The 19,717-nt window shown below is 36.4% G+C and overlaps 1 protein-coding gene across 1 annotated transcript in view; it reads left to right on the forward strand.

Annotated features, from left to right (window-relative positions):
* Nucleotides 1-19,717, forward strand: part of DNAAF5 (dynein axonemal assembly factor 5) — a 31,479-nt gene that overhangs the window by 5,544 nt on the left and 6,218 nt on the right. Inside the window, exons 5-9 of the mRNA XM_069810187.1 lie at nt 1,230-1,462; nt 5,026-5,238; nt 7,368-7,511; nt 12,427-12,595; nt 15,197-15,344. Of these exons, the coding sequence (XP_069666288.1) occupies nt 1,230-1,462; nt 5,026-5,238; nt 7,368-7,511; nt 12,427-12,595; nt 15,197-15,344 (907 nt within the window). The remainder of the gene's footprint in view (nt 1-1,229; nt 1,463-5,025; nt 5,239-7,367; nt 7,512-12,426; nt 12,596-15,196; nt 15,345-19,717) is intronic.

Consider the following 19,717-nt stretch of genomic DNA (forward strand, 5'->3'; position numbering starts at 1 on the left):
TAAGCACGTACAAAGTAAAGGAAAAAAAAAATCTGGCTGTGGAGAAAGTCACTAAAAAGTTTATTGCCGTTCTTTGGAAAGCGCTGTCATAGCTTTATGAGTAAAGTACAGAAATGGAGGTTTGATAGTTGCTTGTGGTATTGGTCAAATTGCTTCTCTGAGTCTCAGTCATTTATAAATGAGCTAAAATGTAAATTTGATGATTAGCAAGACAGGACAGTAAGTATTTGTTGAGGAAGGTAAGTTTATTAGTTCTCTAGAAGTCAGCATCTTTTATTGAGGTAGGGAATATGTATTTATAACACTTCGGGGTTTTCCTTAAAAACAAAAGATAACAACAAAACCCCACTTTTCCACAAGGTCTTTACAAATTAAATTCAATCTAAAAAAAAAAATCCCCCCACCAACTCCTGCATAATCTTTCATACTATTTTGAAATGTGTTATTTAATATAAAAAGCGGACAAAGATTGAAGAGACACATCAGTGAGCCCTTTTTCTGAAAAGGCCATAGCAAAGAGATCATATAATAGCTGCGATTTTTAAAATGCTATCAATTTGCTTGGCCTGATCTATTGCACAGCACTTGTACAAGTCATAGTACCCTTTCTACTTTTAATTTTCTAGATACATTTTTAACCTTTTCCTTTAGCGGGCACAACTGACATTGTCTTTTTTACTGCAGTTCATGTCCCCTGTACTATTTGTGACTTCTACCTTTCTTTCCCCCTCCAAATTATATTTAACTCGGTGATACCACAACGTTTGCATGCAAAAGTCTTTCTTCCATTTTATCTCTGTGTTGTGTGTTTCAGTTTATTTTTTTAATGGGATTTGTGTTGCTATAAATAGTAAAAGGAAATTATTAAGCTGTGTTTTCCGAAGTGGGTGGTGTCCCATATTCGTTTAAGTTCTCTTTCTCTTTCCCCTCTGTAAACATTTTAAAACATGTAATCTAAATCACCATCCAGTAATAAATATGTAAATATTCAGAGAGCTGTGAGGAGTTTAAATTCTGCAATACATATTAATGCATTAATGCATTAGTTTTAATGCAACTTGCGCAGGTAAATTCCTCAGCAGCATTTGACATTTTTTTTCCATGCTGAAGCAGACACCCATAGCTCCTACCTTGGAGCATTTAAAATTTTCTAAAGATTAATGTGCATTGGCTTTTCCTTTGATACTTCTTTTTGTTTTGTTTTTGCTTGTTTGTTTGTTTTTTTCTAGTGACTCGACCAGGACTAGGTTGTCGGGAACTTGTGTCAAGAAACCTCTCCAAAATTCTTCCGGGTCTCTGTCATGATATAACAGACTGGGTTGAAAGCACAAGAATAAAAGCATCCCAGCTTCTGTATACGTTATTGCTACATGCAGAGGATCACATAACACAACACATGGAGCTACTGCTTAGAACTTTATACCAGGCATGCTTGGATGAAGAAAGCGATGTGGTTAAAAATGTAAGTTTAATCTTTTTAAGTATCTATTGTACACTGAATAAAGTCCCTATCCTTAGAGTCCCGAGTCCATCTTCTGACAGTTGACCTTACCTTAGGTCACTGGAAATTGCCCATGACTGAAGGATCAGGCTCAGGTTTTTATGGATGTTAAAAACATATGAACATTATACTTACTGTCGTGGTTTAACCCCAGCCAGCAACTAAGCACCATGCAGCCGCTCACTCACTCCCCCCTACCCAGTGGGATGGAGGAGAGAATCGGGAAGAAAAAAAGTAAAACTCATGGGTTGAGATAAAGGTAGTTTAATAGGACAGAAAGGAAGAAAATAATAATTATAATAATAACAATAATAAAATGACAATAATAAAAGGATTTGAATATACAAAACAAGTGATGCACAATGCAATTGCTCACCACTTGCTGACCAATGCCCAGTCAGTTCCTAAGCAGCGATCCCACCCCCCAGGCCAACTCCCCCAGTTTATATACTGGGCATGACATGGACATGGTATGGAATACCCCTTGGGTCAGGTTTGGGTCAGCTGCCCTGGCTGTGCCCCCTCCCAACTTCTTGTGCCCCTCCAGCCTTCTTGTTGGCTGGGCATCAGAAGCTGAAAAATCCTTGATTTGGTATAAACGCTACTTAGCAACAACTGAAGACATCAGTGCGTTATCAACATTCTTCTCATACTAAATCCAAAACATAACACTATACCAGCTACTAGAAAGAAAATTAACTCTATTCCAGCTGAAACCAGGACGCTTACTCTCTTAATATGTTAAAATAAATGTATTCTTGTATTACTGGTATGAAGACCAATAGTAAAGTTATTTAAGTACTGTTTAGTTTATATGCCAACCCCATGAAGCATTGATAATGATCTCTCTAAAAATCATAAGCAGTGGATTAAAGTATAAAAGCCTTGCAGCAACAAATTCAATTAAAAAAAAAAAAAAAGTGTAGGTCGTGCCCTTTCAAGTTAATTTCACTTATCTCTCCCTGCTGCATAATTCAACCATAATTCTGATCAAATATTGAGGTATGTTTATTCCATGTGATATCCATATTCAATGTTTGAATACTTGACTTAATGCTTGTAAAATGCCTTTTTTTTTAATGTGTTTTTGTGAGGTATAATTAGTATTAGTATTGATGCTCTCAACACTTTGATCAACAATAAATCAATAAAACAGATATAGCTGAAGGCATAAATTTAGCAGAAGATAGACAGCTGATACAAATGTTTTTACAATTTTAAGATAAAATCTTCTGTTCGTATTTCTATACAAGGAAGGGAACATATGTATAACAAAAAAAAAATAATCCACGTAACTTACTTTAGAGCTACAAATTTTATTGCTTTGGGAAATTGGAAGAATGTGTTCTGCCTACTGGATGCAAGTAGTCCAACCAATGTCAGAAAAGTTGATTTCCTAAATCAGGCTTTTCTTTAAGTTCCTGCTATCAGTTGAGCTGTGCAGATCATGAAATCCATTTCTGAAATTATCCTTTTTCGTCTTTTTTTTTTTCCTGCAATTTGTTGTTGTCTTTAGTCTTTCTTAGTACTACTTGTCTCTCTCCCTTAATTTTTCCTGAGTTGTTCTTCCCCTCCCCCAATTCCTACTCTGTTATCCCCTTCTAGATATTCCACCCCCATTTCAGAACCAGCATCTGACCTTTACGCCATATTGCTTTACAGTGAGATTGAGCTTGTAAACTAAGCCAGTCACACACCAATCAATAGTAGACAGAAGTAAACCTGGAATACTGTCAGAAGACATCTCGTTGTTTCAAAAAGGGGTATACAGGCCTTAGAAAATCAATGTCCCGGGATTGAAGTAAGAGATATGCCACTGTGGTTATGCAGCTTTTCAAGTTACTCAGTGCTGGTATAAAATATATAAGAAAACTTAAATAATTAGAAGAATAAACCCATGCAGCACTGCTGTTCTCATCAAATTTCCTATCTAGTGCTTGTTGCTATAAATATAAATTCAAAAGTATGTGTTCAAGCAACACATAGTTTTTTTCCCTTGCCTTTAGTTTTTTTCCCTTGCCTTTTTTTGACCATATTGTCTCTTTCTTAGAATTCAACCACTAATCTTCTCACAGGTACTTCCAAGGGATTTATTTCCCAGTTAGATGTTTCTGTATTTAATTTTACTCTTCCTTGTGCCAAAATTTAAGATTCAGCAACTTCTATTTGTGAATGCCTTTTATGTCCTTAGTGATGCTGCTTCTCAGGGTACTGTGATTATCTCCTCTATTGTTTGTCACTGTAGAACCCATTTCAGAGCAGCCACCAACGTGGAAAATGTACATGTCTTTCTCCAGCCTAATAATACCAAAGGTGATGTATAAAAGACCAGATGGTCTCTTACCCTTTTTTCTTTTTTTTTAATTTTCTTTTTGTCCTTTTTCACCTGTTAAAATGAGTAGATAAATTGATCCATATAAATGTATCAATTCGTATTTTTGAACTGTTTAATTGTATTGTCTTTTTCCAGTTTTCAGAGCACTAAGTCTTTTTCTTTCTCTATGGCAAGGAGGACAGGGTTCACATCTACATAGAGTATGTTATAACTGTTTTGAGTCTTCACCCTTGTGACAAGAAATAGCTATATATAGTGCAGATTTAAACTACAGAATTCATGGCTGCATGCTTCCATTGAGACTTAAAAAAAAAAATAGGATGGTTCAGGTATTAATTAAGTGCAGTTAAAATCCATGGCTAAATCACTAGACTAAAAATTATATACAAAGGGAAATAAGCTTACATGTTTGGGGAAATGAGCCAGCCATTAAATAAATGGGTTAGGAAGAAATGTTCGTGTTGCACAGGTAATGGTGCAGTAGTTGACTATATTTTTATTCATGCACCTGATTGTAAATATTGGGCATCAGTCAGGGAGTGAGCTCTGGTGTGATGGTGTTTCATGTGGAATACAACATACTGATATGTCTGCTAGGCAGAGATGGGATCAAAGAGTGTGAGTATCATGGGGAATGCATAGTAATTTAAGCCTTTTCAGTTAGAGAAGTAAGAGGTTGAAAGCAGTGGGCAGTTCCTCCATGGCAGTGCTTCCACACTAAACCAGACCTGTAATGTCAGTGTCAAAGTATAGTACAATAACAAAAAAATTCCTCTTTCTGGGTTTCATTGTTCTTGCTTTTAATAGATGGGTGGTGGGTGCATTAAGAGCATGTGTCAGAGCAGCATTTGCAGGACAAAATGCTAAACCACTAAATCTGGTTATTCTAAACTGGTGACTTTATTACACTGAGAGTTTTACACTTCATTTCTGTGCATTACTTTCTCATGGAAGTTTGTCTGATGCTGAGAAGAGTGCTTGCATGCCTTATTATGTGCTTGCTGAACACATGTCAAGAAAATTTCTTCATGCATATAATCATTACTGAGTGAGTGGAAAAGTCCTACAAGGCAACTGCTGAAGCATTTAAAATAACAGCTGGAATCATAAAAAGAAAAAGCCCGTGATATGTTGAATGGTCTCTGTGTTTTCAGGAAAATCCTCAAGTTATTCCTGTTCTTTTTTTCAGTGTGTGAAAGCGGCAGAATTGATTGGAACGTTTGTCAGCCCTAAGGTGTCGTTGAGATTAATCACATCAGCCTTTGAGAAGACACCTAAGCCATCTTGTATAATGGTTCTAACTGCTGTGATTCGAGGTAGCCCCAAAGAAATCTTACAGCCTCATTTGACTGATCTTGGCAACACACTGTCACAAGCTGGAGTTTGTCAACGATCTGAAGAGGTAAGGCTAACTGGAAAATACACAGCAGACCAAAGTTTTAGACTGTGGTGTTCTCAACTTATTTTTTTCCCTTGTTCTCCCTGAATGCTCCCATTCCTATCCCTCCCTTGCACATCTACCTCACCCTATCTCAGGATATAGTTGTGGACATGTGTCTGAGACAAAACAGGAGCTTCGCTATCCTCCCTGGGCCATGTTGTAGTCTCCTAGTCAAATCTGCTGTTCCCCAAAACTTGCTAGCAGTCCATTGTCTCAGCAGATGTGGGCTCAAGTTTGAGAACTGCTGTAAAAAGCTTCAGATGCTGGGAGGAAAATGAAAAGGCATGACAGGGAGAGGAGAAGCTGTTTGGTATGTACGGTACTAATAGAGGACTACCTTGGCTGATCCAGAGGCAGAATTTAACCCATGTTTTGACATGCCTTGTGTTCACAATCCAAACAAGATCATGTATTTTGATCCTCATCAGTAAAAATGATCAAAAACTTTTCACAGTCCATTGTAATTGGCATGTCAGGTTTCCCAAGAAAGATTCCCTCTTAATTATTTTTGGTTTTTATCATTATTATTATTCTCCACTTTAAAACAAAGGTACCAGTGCTCTTACGTGTATGTTTAGGAGCGTGCTTTGTAAACTGTTGGGCCTGGTCACTTCTCTTTAAGTCTTTAAGTGAGAATCTAGGAGGAAGACCTTTATAAATTAGAAATTTGCTTTCAAGTGTACCCTTAACTAACAGCTGAGCCTGAAGACCATTTTCATTTTAGCATTTGAAGAATGTTCATCAATTGCTATATAAGGAGGTGAGAGATTCTTTTCAGTGTGGAATGGAGATTTTTAACTTCCAGGATTTTTTTTCCCCCCTTCAGTTGCTCAGATGTGGAAACAGATCTGTTAGGGATGCACAGGAAGAATCCCTACAATTTCCCTCACAAATGGAATTCTAGCTTTCATTCCACCAGGCCTCTGCTCTTAAGATGACCAAAAAAGGGCCAGTGCTGTGCCTTCAGAAAACTGACTTCATGTTGGATGCAGACTTCCCTTTAAAACAGTTATTCATGACTGAATCTAGCATAATTGTCTTTTCAAGTCAATGTAAGAAATACGTTTGAAGTTCTTCCCTCATTAGGTTTCTTCCCTAATGGAATATGTACCAGTGATGCAGTAATTAACCTTAATCTCCATGAAGCCTGTGGTGATTAGGAACTCACATAACTGGAAGCACTATAACCTGATTGTTCAAATAACAATCCCCTGAAGTATATCTGCAAGATTACTATGAGGTCTTAAGCTTACCACTTCAATTTGGCATTAGATACAGCAGACGCATTCATCTGCAGCTGAAGCATTTGATGGTATTGTTCTAGCCTTTGGCGTTGGAAAACAATCTTTCTCTATTTTAATAGCAAACGCTGCATAGACACTGTTTAGCTAAGGATTGACCATGTCCATGAGATTAATAGCATTTATAGCTAACCTATTCCTAGACTTTTTCCTAGACTTGCTTTATTTTTCAGAAGTAAATTTGTGACTATGGCCCCTTCTGTTCGTTCAGTGTAATCTGACAACTTCATTGAATGTCTGATGAACTTTATCATGTCAGTTAGTTTGCAGTAACTTCTAACAATGTTGACTTCAACTGCTATATCAGTTGAATCAAGGTAATGTGTTATGTTGCATCGAATGAGAATGGGCTAAGATAAAAGGAGATGCTCAGGTTTTCTTGGTTTATGTATTTAACCATTATTGTTCCATTCAAAATAGTCAAACACGGAATATTTGAAAAAGTTGTAACAAATATGTTCTTAACTAACAAATTGCACTTCAGAATGTGAAATGCTTTGATGTTTTTATTCACAGTGGACCAATTGTGTGAAAAAGAGCAAAGTCATTTATTTTGTTAACAGGACAAGGTAAATACAAACAGTGTGGGAGGAAGATTATCTTGTATTCTATAAAAAGAAGAATGTAGGTAATCAAAAGAACTAACAGGAAATTATCAGTATGTTACCAGTTTAGGGGATTATACAGTGCTCAGATTTTATTATTGTCATTTCCCATATCTCTCCTTTAAAAATAATGTTACATTTTTCTAATAAAACATAATAAATTTATGCTTTTATTAAAAAATAGGTCTTTTATATGGAGCAGTTGCTTTATTGTGTACAAGCATTGATTGAAGTATGCCAGGAAGACTGCAAAGAAATTAGCTTCCAGCTAATGAAAGTTTTGGTGACAGTAATGGCGATACCATGTTCTCAGCACCTTAAAGAAAAGGTAAACAATGAGCTGGTTTAATATTTTGTTGTGTTTCTGATTTTTACTATTGATATGATGCTTTGTCTGAACAGAGCCATAATTATTTGTCTTGCTATTAGGTTGAAACCACAGAAATCCTTAACTAAAAGCTCACCCACAAAGATTGGTGAAGTTTGAAGTTATTTGGTGTTGCATGACCATGACCGTACCCTCTGTCTGTCTCCTCATCTTTTTCTATAGCTGAAATTACTTTGCGTTTAGTCTGTTTAAAACGGATAAAGGCAATTTCTCCAGAAGAATAAATCATTAAAATCTTATTATGTAAGAGCTAAGAACTTGTACAATACTACTAGTTTTGTTTGGGGATTATTTTTCATCTGTATGCACATGTGTGTATATAGGAATCTGTTTCCAAAAATTATATAGAATGATAATAGTTAAACATTTAAATATACATATAACTTCAAATTCATCAGATTCACTCTTAGAATGAAAGAAGCATGAGGGAATACTTGGATTCTGTGTTTAGTCATAAAACTGTTCTGCAAAGATCTATCCCTGTGGCACTGTTCTGATGGTTAGTTAATATTTAGAAGTCACTATGAAGGCTGAAAGATCTATGAACGTATAATTTGTTAGTCAAAATATTGATATTTCTGCTTTGCCAGATCACAGTTCATAGTTGTTAGGTGCTACATCTATTTTCAGACAACAGTTTGAAGACCTCAGTTTAATGTTGAATCCGGCAAATCCACAGGGCTGTAATTAAGATTAGCAGCGACAGAGACTGGGGTCTTATAGGTTATTTCTTTTATGGAACTGGAAGACAGGGTTGTGCTAGGGTTTGGGTGGGACTAAAGTTGAGGTTAAAGTCTAGGGCAACAGTGGTGCCAGAAGAGCTGAATGTACTGTTGCATCTTGCAAACACTATAAGACTAGAATGTACACTGATGTTTCTAAGGCAAATATTAGCTCCTGCATAGGTGTGGTCTGCAGAAATCTGGTTAATATCTGAGTTTGGCTGAAATAACAGGAAAGGATATTACTCAGGTAAGAAACTTAGGAGTTGGCCTTATTGCTACATCTTGTAAGGCTTGTTCATGGGCTGTAGGCTCTATCAGTGGGGAGTAATGGCTTGTGGCTAGTCCAAGGTTGTGCGTCTTTCACTGTACATACTGTATATGATTAATACCAGAATTAAGTTCGGAGTTGGGTTTACGATTTGGGACAGCAGATCCTGGATAACTATGTTTCTTCATAATTTTGGTTGAAGGCCCATAGAGTTAGAATATGTGCTGGTTCTGAGAAGGGCCCTAGAATTCGGTTTTATTTTATGGCCCAAAACACCCAGCATGGGGCCTGTAGGCTATAGTTACAACTAGATTTTTTTAAAGTGTGCTTCGATTAGCTTTCAGAATAGATGGCTTGAAGTACATTACTGGAGCATGGGAAGCTCACAGCTGGACAAGGGCTGCCATTGGCCTAGAAGAACACTTTACTTGGGTGGGTATTAATCACTGGGCCGTGGCTTAGGTAAAGTTTTGGGACAGGAGGTGTTCAAGGGTTTATGCTTGTTGCTGGATTCTGCAAAGCCTAGGGCATGCTGTTGGTGCTGGTTGAACTGTTGATGCTTACTTTTTAGGTGGATGTAAGTCACTGGATTATTGTTAATGTTAGGTTATACACAGGAGCACCCAAGTGGCCAGGAAAAACTCAAATTTATTTTCTGACTGTTAAAGAACAATTCACCTACAGATCAAAACTATTAGCCTTAAAAAAAATAGTTTCATAATCAATTTTTTTATCTTTAGACAAATATCAGATGATTTTACAGTAGTTGACCTTTTTACCTCCCCACCAGAACCAAAAGTTTAAATGTTGCAGGAATCCTTTAAAATCAAGGACATCTGTAGATGCCGTGATAATAGATGAGCTTTTTTGGCTAAACATTATCTCACCCCCTTACTTCTCTCTTGCCCTTTCTTCCCTAGCTAAATATCAAATAAATCAGCAAGCTGTCCTTGTGTAGTACAATTATGACCTATCAAAGTTGTCTTTTTTCAAACGTGCACATTAAATGCAATGGCTATTCTACTTCCTTTTCACTTGCTCCCAGGCATGGTATTCCAAAGGCCTGCATAGCATCAGCATTTATGGCCCCATAGCTGACAGGCTGCCTCCAAGAAGGCAGACACTTAGAAAACTGTTCTGAAAGAAGTAAAATAGAACAAAGCTTGAAACAAGTACTGAAAAGACTTTGCAGGTCAAAGAGATACAGCATGACAATGTCACGAGGGTGGGATTTGGGTGTGTCTGTGTTTTGGTTTTGTTTTTTAACTAACAAACTGTCCAAGTAAGCCTTGGACAGATGGATCTGGTATGTTTTGCGGTATCTTGTCCGTTTAGGCCTACAGTGGTCTATAAAGCAATGTCCATTTAAAACCTTACAAACTCATACTCCTACAAAGAAAGCAGTTTCATGGAGATAAATCCTGATTTTCATATATGGAGAAGTTAATCTCCCAAGATTATTAAAGGTTTAAGATGTTCCTGCAGTTACAGATGATTTTTACAGTTGACAATACTTTGGATGAGAATCCTTTTTCTCATTAGCCTTTCTTTCAGCTAGACAGATAGAAAATCTGGCATTGAGGTTACATAATTGCAGGATTTCAAATTTGTCACAAAGACAAATATGGCTTAGTTTTTTATTTTTTTCCCCTAGTTACTGACTATTCTAAAACCTCAAAGTGAGCTGTAGAACTTGCAAAAGGCAAGAAGTCCTTGTTAAGATAGCTTAAGGCCATATAGAACAGCTAGCTTTACAAGTATGAATTTGTTGTTCAGAAAAGAAGTCTGTATTCAGGATCAAAAGATTTTGAGTATAAACATAAATTATTCAAAAATTTGCCTTATAGAACTTCAATTCAGGCTTTACTATAAGGGGACAGAAGATCACAGAGATGACGGAGACCACAACTGTTGTGACCTGATTGTGAACACTCAGTCTTGCTTGATTTTGGCCCCTTTGCTTTGTGTTCATCCGTGTTTCTGGTTGCTTAAGGCTAAGGAAAAAAATCAAGACCACCAACTGAGTACTTGGGTATTGTGATGAGGAGTATGTTTACAGCCCCAGATAGACTGAAGCCGTATCAGTTGTTAGAGTCTGTTAAGCATGTATTGAGCTTGTCAGTGATTTAACTGGTGACCTAAAGATAAGATTTTGTTTCATTACCAGTAGCCTGTGCTATCTTGGCTCTTCTTTCGGCATGAAGATGATGTATCATTAAACTTGTTAGCTTTCAAATATAGGAAGGAAAATCACCTTTGCTGTTTTGTTTATTTTTAACTGAGATACGCTTCTTAATGAGAAGATATGCATTAGTCTATTGGCATATTTAATTTTTTTTTTTAAATTGTATTCTTGAAACTACTTAAAGAGTTTATTTTAAATCACCTGTGAACAATGTATTCTTTTGTATCTCTTTCTGTGGGAAAAAAAAATCTTGCAGATTGTGGTGGGATTAATAATGGGGAACAGTTTCTGTCTTGACACATTCTGTCATGTAAAATATTAATTTATCTGTAAATTAATTGGAATATTTTACATGTAAGTTATTCTGAGTTGTTTTGGCTGGCTGGCAGAATGCTTCCAGAAAGGAGAAATCTATTGTGCTTGAGGCAGGCAAACCTTCTTTGAGTAACCTTTGTCCTTAGCAAATCCTGATTTTTTTTTTTTTTTTTTTTTTTTTTTAATTTCCACCCCCCCCACCCCCCCGCCGAAATCTCTCTCCACATCCGGTACTTCCATAATAACATCTTTGTCTGGCAAGTGATTAGTCTGTAAAATTCTAAAGATCCTAGACATGTTTCAGGTAACTTGTGCGGTGAAGTTCAGCTTAAAAATACTAAGAATATGACTACAATTTGTAGTTCTACTGAACCAGTTAGAGTCAAATGATGTCACTCACAGTGCTGCACTACATCTTGCCCTGGTAGAACTGGCCATGCTGACGACATAAGGTATTTCTCAATGGGGTTTCTAACAGTGTCTTACTCCCCATTCTTGATTCACTGTCCACTGAAATCACCAAGACTATAGATGCTGCTTCCAGCATGCTTTTATCTCTTCCTTAGAGAAGTTTTGTACCTCTGGTAGGAGTCTTCAGGAATTGTAAAAGCAAATTTTCCTTTGCTTTGAAATACATCTGCTACAAGTGATTAAGAAACTGTATATAGTTTCCTTGCCAAGCATCGTCATGCCTGGAATTCATTTAGTAGTTCTTTTTACGTGTTTTATTTGTACATGTTTTATTTGCTTGTCTCATGGAATAGTCTAAATGTAAATAATGAAGAAGGTATTTCAAATGTAACAGTGAATTTTGGTACTTCTAAGCAACAGAAGTTGAGAATTTCAAAATGAACCTGCCCAGCTACTGTAAAGAGAAAGCATCTTGCATAATTAAAATGGGAGGGTTTGGGGGGGTGAAAATACCATGCCTTCTCTGAGCTGCTTTTTGGAATCTGCCATAGCCTGCTAGATGGGGACTGTGAGAAAATCCATCTATGTTAATGTTTTAAAGCATTCTTAAATTAAGGAGAAAAATCACTACATCTTTAAAACTAGTAAGAGCTTTTTTATGGCTAGGTTTTGGGTAGGTTTTCATATGGATTAGAGATTCTTTCATTTTGCTGTTACGTTGCTGTGTTCCTTATGATTTCATTTTGAAATTGGGACAAACATTTCACTTTAAAAGTTAATGGATGTAGTATAGGCAGACATTAAATATCAATCTTAATTGTCCAAGTAGAAACTATGGAAATCTTCTTGTGTCCCTTCTGTTCTTATACTATAATTATGAGTTTTAAAAGTTTCTTTCTTTTTTTAACATTATTTCAGTTAAGATAAAGTATCCTGTCTCTGTTTTAACAGGTAGAGGAAACAATGTCTTCATTAGCTCAAGTGCAGCAGTTGGATAGTTTTCTTTATCTCTACAAACAGCATATAATTCAGCTTATGGAATGGGTTTCAGTATCATGTGATGATTGGACATGCTATTCTCCAGAAATATTACAGTTAGATGTCATCGCAACTCATTCAGGTACAACTTATTTAGTAGTTATAAAAAAAAAAAGAAAGCAATAATCTCCACAGCCTGCAGACACATTATGTTTTATAATGAATAGTGTAATATTCAGAAACTTCACAAGAATATGATGGAAAGCAAAACCGAAAATGTTGAAGCTGCTCAAATTCCAAAAGACTTCTCGGCTGCAAGGAGCATACTAAAAGCACTTATGTAAAAGTACACTTTCAGGTAAATGAAATAGGTAAGGATTATGGGGAGATGAACTGATATAGCTTATGCGTCCAGAAAATTTATCTTTTTTTCCATCTATTCACTAGTTTTATAAAAGATACTATCTTTCTATACAAGCATTTCCTCACTTATGTTCTTCAACACATTGATGTGTATAGGTTAGTGAAACACTTTGGCATACATTTTGCCTAACTTCAGATCTGCACAGTGAACGTTCATTCCTCTGATGCAGCTGTCCGGATTGCATCTACAGGCAAGGGATGCAGTGACAGCCAGTTCTTTTCACCTAGACACCCATTTTAAGATGATTAAAATGGAAAGTCCTGGTTATTTGTTTTTTTCCTTTCTGTTAGTTAAAAAGGGGATGTACACAGATACTTCAGCTACAGGTGAAGTATTATTACTGCTACTGCAGATAGTTAAATGTGGACAGGTATGTTTTAAGGGACTGTATCTTCTGCATTTAATCCTTGAATCTCAAAAAAAGCCTCAACAAACCTATATGAAGCACCCACTTGCTGGTTTGTGCAGCAACCACCATAAGTACTTTTTCTTTTTTTCATCTGTGGAAAGAACAAAATGTTTTCATTGTGAGAACTGAGACGGCAACTTTTCTGTATATTTGTGCTCCCCTTTCCATGACTGAGGGACTTCCAGACAGTTGTTTCTGTTTTCCTTAATGCTAAATAAATCATAAAATGTCTGGGCAAACATTTTGGCTTGCACCCAACACTGGTAATATGCTATTGTCTGTGTTTTCTGTCTGACACAGCAGCTCCTAGAGCTATCTTTTTTTCTTTCTTTTCATTCCCACACATAATGTTGTTTTTAATCAAATGAATCAGGTTTACTAATTTCAAATTTCTCAGGTTTTACTGTTTTTCAGGAATGTATGCTTAAGCTGAAATTAGCAATGTAGTTAATTTTGTTTATTTTCCATCTGTTGAATTTGCTGTTATCAGTTTGATATAGTGGTAGTATCCTTTCAATGTCTCAGAACTCACATGAAGCAATGTATTTTGAATAAATGCTGTGAAAATAGAGACCTATTTGTTGGCACAGAAATTTAGCAAACTGCAGTTCAACACCCTGTATTTCTTCAGTCTAGACAGTGAAGATTTGGGGGGGGTGTATTATTATTTTAAACATTAAATTTCAGATATTATTAAATGCTATCGAATTTGTTTTGGAATCTTGAATACTTCAATCTGTCCATTCTATGTGTGAGGAATATTCTTGTCATCAGAAATACCAGTGTTGTGTCTCCTTCTGGGAGGACTTTCTGAGTGACTGGAGTTGAACGGAATGTGTTTCACAAGGATGCAAAGCTGAAGAAGTTCCTAGAGGAAAGTGGTTTATTGCAAACTTAGAGCAGAAAGAGCATTCTGTGGCAAGAAGCTTGCAGAATACAGCATGTGTATAGCCTATATGTATTCTTCCTTTTTAAAACCATGCAGATGTTAATCATTATCAAGGAGAAAGGCACAAACTTCTTCTGGTTTTGGAAAATAATTTCTTCAAATGTTGGACTAACAGCTCAGGGGGGGTTCTTTCTTTATTGTTTAGTGGTGAAAACAGAATTCATCATAGGATGTGAAAATGTTAACAAACTAGAGAATGAATTTGGAAAATATTTTTATTTCAAATAGCTTCTGAAATTCATCCTATTTTAGATTCTTTTGTAAAATGCAGATAAGCGCTGTTTAAACATGGAGAAAGAATTACTGCAGCAGTATTCTATTATCCAAGTTTTGAGGCTGACCCTTTCAAATGTGCCCTTTCCTGTGCTTCTGGGAGTCATGAACATCTTTCCTTGAATGCTGCACATGGAAAAACTTGAAAGAAGAAAAAAGCATAGTTAATGCTGCTGTTTGGAGTGGTGTCGTGGTCATACCAGATTCAGTATAATTTTTCATTAAATTCAACAAAACCAAAACTTTGCGCATAGCCTCAAGCGTTCAGAGCTACATCGTGAACAGCATTAATCCCCTGCCCCGCGCAAATGCATTAGTCCCCCGAAAATGTCATCTTGTACTGTTGGTCCCAGCAACTAGTGGATGTCATTGGTGCGTCCGTGCTACATTATGCAGTGTAGTACAGTAATACCAAGCTGGCTAAATGAGATGTAAACTGATCTTCAGGGAGCACCATGCTGCCGTGGCTAAGACTGTGGGTACCTGAGCCCATGGAGAGTTAGCTTGGGTATTTGTACACCACCTAATGCAATGTAACATGGATATATCAACAGCTGCCATGCAAGAGTGGAGAGTTAAGTACTGTTTTAATACCAGGCATATTACAAATTCTAATACACTCACATATTAAACATCTAAATAGAACTTATTAGGACTCTGAAATAAGTCTTACGTGTTTATTTTCTAGGTCCTGTCATAGGTGAAGCTCTAAATAACTTTATTCTCATTCTTACGACGTGTCTTCAGCCAAACAAAGATCCCCAGATGCGGTTAAAACTTTTCACTGTTTTATCACAGTTGCTCCAGAAAGCAAGTGAAACTGTCAATTCTCAGGGGTAAGTAGAGTTCTAATTTCACACAGCTGTTTGAACACTACCATGGCATTAAAAAGTAATGACCATGGTAGTTATTTAACCCCTATAATTGTGTCCATGTTAGCATGTCTGGCAGAAGAAAGACTTTCCCACCATCTTCTACAGCATATTTTTCTTGCTGTATTTTTTAACAATGCTTAGAAGGGCGGAGTGCAATAATTTAAAAAAAAAAAAAATAAATGGAATTTTGGACTTCCTCCACTGTAGTCTTCCTACCTCTGCCACTGTGGAGAATTAAAATGGATGTCATGCAGATCTGGATAGTTTTCAAAAAATAAAGAGCTATAGTTGAAAGGAATACATGTTTGAAAGCTAAAATGGGGATTCTTAAGAAAGAAATGGGGGGGGGGGGGGGGGAGTTACTTGTGTTTTGCTTTTTTCTTTTCCTCCCAGCCAACTCCTAAATCCTTAAACTTTGCCTGTAGCCATTGTAAGGAAACAATAAAACGCCCCCAAAAATGGGCATTTAAAAATGCCCATGATACAGCATGGTGTTTAAAAAGCATTAAACTAAATGTTTGATAAGGAATCATTATTACTCTCAGTGACTAAAGATGGAAGTCTCCTGTTGCTTGGCACGATTTATGCATTACAAGTACAATCTAACTATAATTTATGGTGCTCATAAAACCCCTCCATTTATAACAATGGCAACACTGAGGCTCTTTTGTCATTATTAATTTAGCCTTACTGGTAGTGCAAACACTTCTGCAAAGTTGTCCTGAATACATAAACCATATCTGCTCTGCTTTTCCCAGTGCCTGCTGCATGTAGTATGTAAATGTATTCTGATGCAGTTTTTTTTCATTTTTAACTCTTAAAAAACAAAAAAAAACCCCCAAAAAACCAAAAAACAATCACAGGAAGCATTCTTCGTAAAAGTAGTTCGATAGCAATGGTCATTTATACTTAAAAGTTTTTTTTTCGTTATTCTGATGAGCAAATTGGCACTCAGTGGGCATTCTGGTATGCTGAACACTCATTCAGGTTCCATGAGGCCATGTTAGTATGAATGTAGATGTATTGTTACCATTTTTAGATATATTTAGTATATGCATGGCCTGCATCCTATAACAGTGGAACCCGGGTGTTCCCATTCAGTGGGGTATTCCAGGTAAGCTGAAGAATCTGCTAATGCATCCCCAAATAGATTTTGAGCTAGTGTGCTTAAAATGGAATATAATGCAGCTGTCCTTTTTTAACTGAAAGCTTTTGTGCCAAGCGTGGTGTTATCTGTTTCCATATTTTCAGGATCCAGTGTTAAAATCCCCATTCATACGAAAATTCTTTCTGTAGTCAGTGGATTACTTGTTTAAATAATCACATAACTGAGTGCTAGTTACAAGATCAATCTAGATATACAAGAATCTTCCTGAAAGAAAAGCACTTTGAAAACTATTTTAAGTGTTCCAGGATCTGACTATTTGTTGTAAGCTAATCTGTTGTATCTCAGATCTGTATCATCTAACTGAGAATGCAAAAATGGTGGAGCCAAGAAATGTCATCTCATGTGTTCTATGATCCCCTGAACACAACATCAGTGCTTATTAAGTGTGTAATAACGTATTTCAGTCTAAAAATGGGATAATGCAACTCTCTCCCGTCTATTTATTTTTTTATGGCATAATTTTACTGTCCTTTATTTACTGCAGAATACATTATTAGCTCCTGTGCACTGACCATACAATCACATTTATTATTTTCTACATATTTAATGTTTAAAAAAAAATGTTTATTCTTTCAAAGTATTTAATCAAATTCAGACCTGGTCAACAAGTTAGTGTCACTGGCATTTCTTCTCTATACATTTTCGGTTATCTGATCTCCTGCTCTTCCTCCTCAGAAATAGCATTACAGATTACAGCAGAGTAGAATTTGAAGAACTGAGTTAAATTCTCTGTTCTGCCTCTCATTGTGACCTACAGAAAATCATTTAGGCTGCATCTAAGCAATATGACAGGTACATTACATGGCATGCTACAGACTCCTGACCCACAATGTTCATGACTAGGGTGGCTAGGAGGTAGGAAGGACTTCTCTGTTAATGTATAGCCGTATTCGCTCTTTGTTTCTCACCTGTAAAATGTACAGTAGGATTGGGAGCACTTCTCTATCTGAAAGTCTCTGAAGTGCTCAGGTAAGTATATTAAGTTAGGTCATGAAGGTACTGCTGGTAGAGAGAGGGGATCAGTGCAGGACCATATGGAGAATATCATCAGAGAGAAAACTTTTGTTTTGGCAGTAGTCAAAGTAAATAGAATGAATAACAAAATCTTTCATCTTCAACCCAGTCATTTGTATAAATAATTGAGGCAAAGAGGGGGAAAAAGAAAACCAACCCAATGAGCTGCCAGCTTCACTAAGATTCCTAGGAAAGGGAAATTATCAGTGTGGAAAAAATAGAATACGTTTCAAAGTAATACTCTCAGCGAATATAGCCACACATCACACCAGCTCTCCACAGATAGCAGCGATGGAAATTGTTTCGCTTAGGGCAGTTTGAGTGAATGTCCTTTTGTCAAGATTAGATACATCCAATGACGCTAATAGACCTGTTTGTATGAAGGAGACTCCTGGCTAAGGATGGCCCAGTCTAACTCATAATGAGGCGCTCTGTCCTCTGAGAACAAGAGGAATGCAATGAATTTTACCAGTAGGTTTATCTTCAGAGACTAAAAATCAGTAGAGGGAGTTAAATGACTCTTTAAAGTCTCGATCCTACTTACCATTGTCACAGCAAATTCTTTCACGTAGGAAGTAACATGGAAAGTTTCTGTGCTTGAAGCATTGTTGCAAAACATTTTTGGAGGTTTTGATTTGTAAAAGCAAATCCGATTTTGTTTCAAAATACCTGGATTTAGGATGTTCAGTTTGGAAAAAACAAAAACGTACACACAAAAAAAACCAAAACACAACAATCCACAAACATATAAAGCTAAGTGCAGCAGTGCCATAAAAGCAGAAAAGGAGCCAATCCAGAACAAAAATGTATAAAAAATAATCAACATGGAATGAAAGTTTAAGTATATAAGTCCATAAAATGGGGGTAGCAATTTTAATGTAAACCCAAGCTCTGCTTTTTATATCTGCATAAGAGCTAGGTATTACTGTATGCACAGATCATGTTTTAGTTATTTCATACCCTGTTGAGAATAAAGTCTCAACCCTGTAAATACAAATAGCACAGACAGGGTACGTTCTTTCATGGAAATTACTCACTTTTAGAATTAAGTTACATAGATTTACAACAGTAACATCTGAAAATGGAATGAGGGAGAACTTAATTGCAGCAGCAGCAGCAAAAAATACATCTTAATGGTAATGAGAGATAGTGTAGTAAAGTAGTAAGTAGTTCTGGTTACACAATCACATTCACTGCTGGCAGTAATTTGTTTAGCTCCTTAAAAACATTCTAACAGTTTAGATAGGAAGTCTTTCAGTTATTATGCTAAACACAGTTGTGTGGTCATCTAATCTTGTTTGAGTCTGACATGATTGAGTCAGATAATTGCCAGATATTGCTTTACTGATTCTATTTCAAGGCACTGGAACAAACATTCTCACAAATAGCATAGCATTACAGTTAATATAATGCTGATGAAATTTACCTTTATGTTTTGACAGATTGGTTTTTCTCTGCAATTTAACAGAAGGCTTTATTAAAAACTGATCAGATAACACAGTAGCACAGATAGCACAAAGCTTTTTTTAGCTTTGGAGCTAAAAGGAAATTTGGGATCATGGTAATCATTAGTTATTTTTTTTCAGGCAACTTTTTGACTAGAAAATTATTAATTCTCAAAAATGTGTTTAAAATAATAAATCTAAAGGTTTTTGACAAATTTAGATAGGTCTAATGGGACATCAGATTTCATGTTATTACTGAATCTGAAGTGCCATCTGCTGGGCAGGAAGCAAGAATGGATCTCTGACTTTCTCAGGCAGGGAGTGCTCCCTTAGCCAAGGGGCTAAGCAGCAGCCAGGTATATCTATTTTCATCATGCTGAAGACAGAGATTTTCAGTTTGGTGTGTGTGCAATAGATAATTAAGGCCTGGCAGGCTAGGGGGTCATACTTCAGTCAGATTACACCTAGGTGACATGGTCTAACCACAGTGGGTAAAGGGTAGTTACTGGAAAGAAGTGGATACAATTACATTTCTTATTACACTGATACAGTAGTATTACGGAATTTTTTTATTGCTGGATGATTTTGGTTTGCTGTTGGGATTTTTTTTAAAAGTACTTAGTGATAATTGTTTGTTGTTAACATTACCCATTATGTTCTTCCTGTGGCTTGGCACATCTCTGTAGGAGCCACTTAGTCATTCTGGA

This window comes from Haliaeetus albicilla, chromosome 22 (genome assembly GCF_947461875.1).
Source record: "Haliaeetus albicilla chromosome 22, bHalAlb1.1, whole genome shotgun sequence".
Classification (NCBI taxonomy): Eukaryota; Metazoa; Chordata; class Aves; order Accipitriformes; family Accipitridae; genus Haliaeetus; species Haliaeetus albicilla.